Below are 9,371 nucleotides of genomic sequence, written 5' to 3' on the forward strand. Positions count from 1 at the left end.
AAGATCAAATTTGTAGGAGAAAGGTTATTCATATTCCCTCTATTTTTTGGTTAATTTATTGACGCAGACCGTTCTCTCTCCTTCCTTTATCTACCCTGTGAAAAAAATGAACATACACTGCCATAGCCCACAAAAAATCAATGACAAGTGTAGACGATATTTGAGAAAAAAATACTCTATTTTCTTCATCAGATCATCAAGTGGAGCATTTGCTCCCACACCGGCAGCAGAAGCTACCTTCGGGGCATCACTCTGCCCAGTGTGTAACAACTCAAGCCCACCAAGACCTTGAGGTTTCGATACTTTTGTGGGACCCAAAAACTCAGAAGCATCCAATCCTCCACCGAAAGGCGCATCATTAAGCCCTTGAAATGAATCATCCAAGGTTGCCGCCTTCTCATTTCCATACACTACTCCACCGTAATCTCCTTCGAATCCCTCGACTCCAATATACGTTGATTGGGTCACCTCCGCGGGAGGCAACGGCGTAACCTCGAGCCCCGCCAATGCCAAGCGATACTATTAACCAGCCGAGACGATACACCACGCGGTAGCGGCTCTCGACGTCGACGATGACGATGACCTGGCCACTGGAAGCGGCCAGGGGGTCGTCGCCGAGAGAGGCTGCGATGGTGTCGGCATCGGAGGATGAAGAGGTAGAGGGATTGTTGTTGTGTTTGGAGGCGGCGAAGGCGAGGCGGGTTTGGCGGAAGGCAAAGAGAGCGACGAGGGCTCTAGCGGGTGGGAACCACTCGCAGGTCTAGAGCAGGATGTCGGATCCGTTGGCCAGTTGCAAAGAGAGGGCTAAGCACGACATGGTGAAGGTGAAGAACTTAAAACTCAAAGACTGATTTGGATCGAACTGGTGGTTAATCTGTTCATGGGAATGTGAGCTTAGAATCTGTTTCGTTCTAGGGTTTGGATTTAGATCGGGTGAGGGGACTCTGGGGGTACGTCCTGAAGGATTAGAGATCGGGAGAATTGGCTCTACTCACGGAACAAGGGAGGGAACGGAGCTCGAGCTACATTTCTCAAAATGAAATGTTTGCCAATATTGAGGGAGGGAACGTCCTCTGGGGAGAGTTTGGTCATTTCACCCATGCCACGTGTTGTGTGCTCGGTTGCTCCCAAACAGGGACTGCTCCCAATATTTATTCTTCCCGTAAAAACAAGATTCTTTTTTCTAAAATGATTTCTGCACAGTATGCCACACCTGGCATACATTGATGAAATAGGAAACAAACACACTTACAATAATTTGAGATATGAATTAAATAAAATATTATTTAGTAATATTATTCTTATTTTAAAATTAAAAAAATTAAATTATTTATTATATTTTGTATTTAAATTAATAAAAATTATAATAATAAAACAAAAATAAAATGAGATATGTTAAAATGATTTTAATATGTTGAAATGATTTTAATATCTAAACTAAGCCTAATTATGTTTGTGTTATCCAATAAACTTTCTCAATTTAGATTTGGTTATACAAAATATTTATCTATTTTTTATAATCATTATAATTTTTTCAAAATCTCACAAATACAATTAAAAGTTTATTTTTTTTAAAATTAAATAATAATAATAATAACATTTAAAAATATTTTATTTAATTTTTATCTCATCTCATCTTATCTTAACCAAACAAGCCTTTATACTATAAAAACTCGGATTTCAGAGCATGGCGGAACTTTTAACACCCAAATACTTCTTTCTTGATGTTGTTGAGATGAACAAAAACGTATGACAGAGGGCTTGGCAGAGCGCTAAATGACAACTGTTACTGTATAGTTGGCGTCCGAAGTAACGCGCACTGGAAAAGCAACACATTAACATCTTCCATGAGTTTCAAATGTAGCTCCATTTTGATAATCACGAAAAAGCAAAAGCTACCCAACCGTTTTTTACCACCTTTCTTAACCATAAATCTTGTAAATTCATCTCCAGATAACATATTTTCAATGACTCTTTTCAGGACTTTCTTGACCATAAAAATATTGTAATTTAACACCGAATACCAGCAACGGTGACATGTCAAGACAACCATAATTAGATTCGACGGCATTTATCTTCTCCAGAATAGTGTGAAAGATCTAGATTGCAGTGCAAACCCACCACCCAGGTATCGAGCAATAGACATGTAGCTTGCAAACGATATAGTACTGAACAGCGCAGAACAGTCAACAGATCACTGCAATCCAACTAATTCGGGTTGAACACTTCTATCTAAAGCCATATCCCAAAATTCACAACAATCAAGTCTTGTTGCTACCTCAACCACACGCTGACTTTACCTTCTAGAGTCCTCAACCATATGATAAGGCATAGGTGGTTTGGCAAAGTGGAACACTAATGCGGAGATTACTTCCCACATATGCATTCACTTTTTTAAGTATATCAGTCTGTTCATCGCCCCTAAACATAAAAGTCCTCATATGTTGAAAAGTGCTAAATAGCACAACCACGACAAGATGTATCAAAATTTTTGTAGCTAACTAAGAAATAAAACTAATCAATAGCGTGAAGCGTTTTAGTTGAACTCAAAGGATGTTATTTCACTATAACAAAGAGAGAATCAGTCAGATTACGTCAGAAAGCTAATCTAAAGAGGAAAGGTATACCTCCAAACTAGTAAGCAGAAAGTACTTTTTCTGATCAGGATAAAAAGTCATAGACAAGATGATATTATCGCCGCAGATGCCGCTGGAAAACAAGAGGACTAATTAGACAACGAACTCTGTCATCCGTTGAAAATAATATATTTTGTAGAGTTTTATTACATATAGTCACTTTTGCATACTCCTTGTGCACTCAATTGATGTAATTGGCAAAAACAGTTATTTTATATTAAAAAAAAATTTAAAGCAACCAATCACAATAGTAAAGTGCACAAGAAATACGTAAAAGTGACTGCACATAAAATTTTTATATTTTGTAATAGGCTAACAAACCACTTTGTCACCTTCAGACATGCTTTGATTACATTAACCGAGAAGTAATCAAAGACAATGAACTTTGTGGAAAACCTTCTATTATCCTTATAAATAATAAAATAAAATAAATAAAATGGTAAAAGGCAAGTTAAACAAGAACATACTCTTGTTGCGTTATTAGCTACTTGTGGCCGTCTATCAGACACTCTCTCTTGATCTGGTATCAGCTCCAGACTATCGTGCTTATAAAATGCCTGTAGGGCTCTCCCGACAAATGGGCGAACTATATTCACTTCCATTGCAGATAGATTGTTTATCTGCAATTCAGGTAAAAAAGATTAGGAGAACAAAAATCAGAGCAGAAAAACTATGGCCATTAGAGATATATTATCATCCCTCTAGCTCCCCATTCTCTCTCCCAATACACAGTAAGGCACATTCACATATAAAATGCTTAAACAGTGAATCAAATTACTTGTAAGAAAACAAAAACAATATTGCACTCCATGCTACAAGTTATAGAAAAACGAGAGAGAATAACCATTATACAGACATTTTCATGAAGTCTCTTTCAGGTAGTAGCATAACTTAGGCATTTGTTTTGTTTTGCCGTCGTTATAGAAACAGAGGGCTCCTTCACCAAGATTCTTAGGTTTGGATTTATTGCTTACATTAGTTTATGAGGCATACATGCAATCAACCACATGGTTTAAGTTGGAAAAGTGGACTTCACGTCCAGTTATCTATTGAGAAGGTTAGCGTGAGATCAAGTTAATCCTAATTGTCAAATGGTGAATTTATGCTCCTTATCACTCCCCATTCTTTCAGTTTGACAATGCAAAATCATAGAAATCTCACTGTATGGTTCAATCTTGCATGCACTTCATTGCACATACAAAACAGCTAGACTGAGTCAATTGTTAGATGGTTGAAATCATCACTATGAATTGTTTAACAACTTAAGAGGCTATCAATGCAAAGAAAGTAAGAGGACAATTTCACACTTGCACTGCTTTTCCTTCCAACTTTAACAACGAATTCTACCCTCTCCAACATAGGACTCGTTTGGACACTTGGAATATCTCAGAATTCAAAACTGATTTTTGAGTTAAAATGTTTTATTGGATTTTGGGAAATGACAAAAAAGGTTGAATAAAAATACTATAAAGTTTAAAAGTTGTTTGAATATAATTTTTTAATATAATTTTTATTTTGAAGGTTGAAAAAGTTGCATTATTTTTGTGTTTTGTTTTGAAATTTGTAATGATTAGGTCATCATTAGATGAAAAAGTTGAATATTTGAAATTGAAAAACGTTTTGTATTTGGGAAGGAAATGATGAGAAATCTTGAGAATTTCTCATCTCATCTCATTATCCAAATAAGCCCTTAAACTAGATTCCACTAAATACAATTAATAGTATGCAGCATCAGTAGATTCACAAAGGGGCATAAAATGTATACCTTCAAAGCAAATGCACGCTCAGTAAGTGTCTCTAAATTAGTCTCGACCTTATGAAACCTTACATCTCTGATGTCCTCAATAAGAGACCTCACCTGCATAAAAGATCTATATCAAAGTCTATACAAAAGATTAAATGCACATCTAGGCAAGATTAGAGAATCATAAACTCACCATGTATACATCAGGGATGTCATCACGCGCACTGTCATCCACAAATTTATGTTTGACATCAGTATCGTTAAGTGATAAAGATAGAGGAAGGTAAAAAACATTTCAATACATACTGGTCAAAAAGAAGTCTGGAGATTTCTATGTAATGAAATGGTAATTGCTCAAACATTCGTTGAGAATCTCGCTCAGCTTCCAAAACCTGTGTCAACTTTTCTAGTTTTCACAAAGCATGAAATGATAAGAACCCATTTCTGAATTTTACTTGAGTGTTGCAAAAATATAAAACCTATCAGTTTCAGAGAGATACAAACTAAACAGCATGAATAACAGCCATACTCTAGGACTTAAAGGTATGTGACATTCAACTAATTGAAACAGAGTTCCAAGAAAAAAAAGGATGAACAGCCGGTATATCTAATTGGCACCTTTGCAGGAACTGTAGTGCTAACAGCTAATTTGAAGAAAGCTACCATAGAAACCTAGAGCAGTTGAACCTATACAAACATTAGCATAACAGGTGATGCTAGAATTATACTCCAAAAGTAAAAGAAACCAATGCCATGCTATTAAAAAGTATGGTTAACTAAGTTTAAACCTTGACAGCCCACAATTTGAAACATTATCAAACTGACAAACCTGGATAAAAACAAAAATGTCAAATTGACAAAACTGAACCAGGATTCTTGACTTGGAATGGAATGACAAAACATGTCTTATTGAAACTGCACCATTGATTTTCTATTTGTATTGCAGATAACCACATTTGCATGGTGGAATGTTCCTACAAATATTTTTTCATTGCTGAGAGGGCCAGCAAATATTCATACAGCCACTTCTCCCTGGATGGTTTACTAAGTTGATAGGAAGTATACTATAGATCTCCCTGGCAACCACTAGAGTTCCCAAAAGATAATATATCTTGCTTTTGATATGTTCTTCCATGACCAATAATCGCATAAACGCCTAACGGACTAGGCTATATATAAAACCAGAACCATACAATCCTTGATTTTCAGCAAGAGTTAGAACCCTGCAAGTACTTATCTGCCAGCTTCAATATCATCTGGCAGGAGATGCACGATGATATTCAATCTTGTGTTGATTTTAAAGGATTAGGCTAACATCCATGTGGACTGTAGATTTTGTTTTTATTTGGGATCTATAACTTTGAGATTCCAAACGAACGTGTACGAGAATTACTTTGGGAAATGCTTGTGTACGAGAATTACTTTGGGATCTTCCCCTTTCATATTACCGCTTGTTTGTCTATATCTGTGTTTGAACAAGCAAATTGGGGCTGGGAAATGCTTACCAACTGACATCCACTGTGGAGGTCGAATAGTGCACTTCCCTCTCTTCTTCAAAGCCACCGCTAACCACAGCGGCACCTGAGTAGCTATTTGTGGGAAAAATGGACCAAAATCCCCCTGTCATTGTATCAAAAACAGCTCAACCACATTAACAGATAATATATTCAACTGGGGGAGAGAGATGAAGATGAAGTTAATGGAGGAACGGTAAATACACAGATGAAATTGAGTGCATCCATTCTGAGATTGGGGATGATTTCAACCATCTCGTCCTCCGCAATGAACTCGACCTGCGCACAAAAGTTTTGAATCAGAACCAAAATAAAATAAAAGGATCGACACACGCAAGCGTCTAAACACCGACCTCTTCGGCAGAGAAGAGTGATTGGTGAGGGTCAGATTGGCCAGCCATATCTGTACTTGTAAGTGGATCTAGGGTTTATGCTATACAGGGTCCGAATCTGGAATGACGATGAATTGGAGGATGATTGAGGTGGGGGCAAAAGAGTAAAGAGAGACTAGTGAAAACTAAGCGGAGATGGATATGATACTGCGTCCTGAAATTGTGACTGAAATTTGGATCGAGAAGTCGTTACCTTTTCTAGAATAAGGAGGGAAAGTTCAAAAATTCCCTTTTATTCTTGAGCAGTGCTAGGCTGCCCAAATGTGATTTTTTTTTTCTATTTTTAATATAAAAATATTTTTTTTAAAAATATATCAATATATTGAAAATTATTTTCTTAATTATTAAATAAAAAAATTTTAAAAAATTAATTTAAATGACGGTTATTTGAAACGATACACTTAAGACAGTATAGTAGATTTATTTTTTAATCTTTTACCTACAATGGAAACAAGAAATAAAATCATTATTCTTAGCTTACTATTCTCTTACTACTTTTTTATTATTTTATAATTTATTTAAAATTTTTATTTTTTTAACATTCTTAATTATTAACAAAAAATAAAAATATATATACAACTTTATCAATAATTTTGTTTTAACTATTAAATAAAAATATATAAAAAGAGTGAAGGTAATAAGCCTATGACTATCTTGCAAAGAAAGTACCAAATACAGTACCAAATGTCCAAAAGCGCACAAACTAGAGTCGGGAAAGCATAAAAAGATAGTTATTAATCTTCTCAAAAAAATACATATGGTTATTAATTTATTTTTCTCAGAAAAATACATATAGTTATTAATTTATTTTTAGAGAGTTACTTTAGGCATAAAAAAATCAAATAAAAAAAAATCTCATAAACTAACATGGTTTGATGTGAATTGTTAGATTATAAAATTATTTTTATTGTAAGACAAATCTAACGAATCATATAAAACTATATCATTTTACAAGTTTACTTTTATGGAATATCTTCGTGTCTATAACACTTCTCTTATTTTTAATAATTATAATAAAAGTACCATAATCAAAGTTTTTAAAATTGTTCTGTAACGGCCTATACAGCCAGAATTTATCGTTTTGATATGATATCCGGTATACTATACCACTTCATTCCATTTCGCTCTAGATTTCGATCTATTTCGGTCAAATTCTAGCCATTCTAGTCAGAATTGACATTTCGGGCCCCATTCTGTTTCAGACTATTTTTAAAACTTTCTTATACTTATATGGCATTTTTATAAATTTCAAATTCATATGATATTCAATTAATTCTATAATATAAAATGTATTTATATAATTTTACCTTTTTGTAACTTTTTTAAAAAGAATTTAAAATTACAAAAGTATACATCTTAAAATGATACTTTTTTTTGTTTAATAAAGGATCTACAAATACAGTTCCCATTTGAAGATTGCAAATATAATTTCTCAACTTTATATATGTCCCATCTTTCAGTTTTTTTAAAATATCATTATTTTGAATAATTTATCTATTCTTTTATTTTTTTCTTTATTTTTGTGTCTCGACTCGAGATGTATATATATAAACAAATTGCCAAGTATAAAACCACATCGATAATAATAAAAAGCTAACCCGAAATCATTATCATCTTGTCTCTATCTCTCTCTATATATCTCCCTCTACCACTTTTTCTTTCCTCTCATCTCATATTCTCTCTTCTTGCTTGGTGTCTCTTCCTCCGCAAGTTCTTCTTTCGCTCTCTCCTCCTACTTTTTATCTTATTCTTCTCCTCCTCCATTTCCTATTTCCATTTTTGTTTGCCCGATGTCTACTTCTTGAAGTGTGGTCACAACCATTCGTGGCTTAGTTCTTTTTCTCAGGCCCATGGCCACACCATGGTCTTGCAGTGACAAAGATTTTATTTCTTTTTTGGCCGTGTGCCATGGTGTTTGTACTTTGTAATTTATTGGATTTATTGTTGGATGATATGTTTGTGAATTTTAGGTATGGATCTATATATTTGTTGTTGTTTCCTGGTTGTTATTTTATTTTTTGGCCTTTTCTAATTATTTTATGCCCCAAGTGGGTGGAGGAGACAAACAGAGACCAATCTACCCCAGCACCAAGATGACAATATACCAATTCATGATTATTGATTAATAATAAATAGGATGACAAAGTCATGAATCTTAATTCTCGTAAATGCATCATTTTTTTTTAATAGTAATGGCAATAGAAATAATGTATTTTGTCATAGAAAAATGATGTTGCGATCAAGAATGTTGATCGATGGTGGTGTCTAACATGGCCGCTATTTTTTTATATTTAAAGAAGAAAGAAGAAGAAAAAAAAAAAGAAAAAAAGAGTCAGGAACCCGAGACCCCAACTCAACTTAAGCCTAAACCCTCTCCCTCATATTCCTCTCTTCTTTCTATAGAAATACTTATTTATCCCCTTAAAATGTTTAATAGGAGGAGTATGGTAACTTTTTATAAAATATAGGAAGAGTTTATTCCTAAACTGTATGGGACTTCTCAATACACCCCCTCACGTGTGGGTCGGTATTTTCAATACCATCATAGTGGGTAGGTCGCAGGAGCCCATCATCAGTCATAGGTTAGCCTGCTCTGATACCATATGAAAACATCAATTTCTCTATTTAAAATGTCTAATAGGATAAATATGGTAACTCTCTATAAAGTCTAGAATAAGTTTATTGTTAAACCGTGTGAGAATTCTCAATACCTTCATCACTCACGTAATCAATGTTAGCAAAATAAATCATTGAAGAAAAATGATGCCGCATCATCAATCAAGCCTCAGCCTCGTGTGGGCTAATCCCACACTCGGAGCTTCCAAAGCATGCAACAGCTAGCTGGGTTCATTGCAAACTCATTACGACTAATGAATTTTATGGAGATTAATTTGTCGGTTTGGTGTTCATTTTTTCCCCCTTTTGTGAGGGGCATTAAATTTGGGTTGGCCCCATTGAGATTTTAATGAAAAAAGAGGTGTGGTGTCTCCATTTACAACAAATGGAGGGAGGCAGGCGTGAGGGCTAATCTCCTTGTTTAGGGTTACGAGTTCTTAGCAAAGTTTTGAATACTGTTTTAATGACT

The 9,371-nt window shown here is 34.8% G+C and overlaps 1 protein-coding gene across 1 annotated transcript; it reads right to left on the reverse strand.

Moving 5' to 3' along the window:
* Positions 1-2,338: 2,338 nt before the first annotated feature.
* LOC122291012 (DNA replication complex GINS protein PSF2) lies at positions 2,339-6,501 on the reverse strand. Its single transcript, XM_043098666.1, has 8 exons — positions 6,248-6,501; positions 6,099-6,173; positions 5,886-6,000; positions 4,687-4,786; positions 4,574-4,604; positions 4,402-4,494; positions 3,104-3,256; positions 2,339-2,709 (listed from the first exon to the last, which is right to left on the reverse strand). The coding sequence occupies exons 1-8, from the start codon at positions 6,293-6,295 to the stop codon at positions 2,692-2,694; spliced, it is 633 nt and encodes a 210-aa protein (XP_042954600.1). The 5' UTR covers positions 6,296-6,501; the 3' UTR covers positions 2,339-2,691.
* Positions 6,502-9,371: the final 2,870 nt, after the last annotated feature.

This window comes from Carya illinoinensis, chromosome 1 (assembly GCF_018687715.1).
Source record: "Carya illinoinensis cultivar Pawnee chromosome 1, C.illinoinensisPawnee_v1, whole genome shotgun sequence".
NCBI classification, from domain to species: domain Eukaryota; kingdom Viridiplantae; phylum Streptophyta; class Magnoliopsida; order Fagales; family Juglandaceae; genus Carya; species Carya illinoinensis.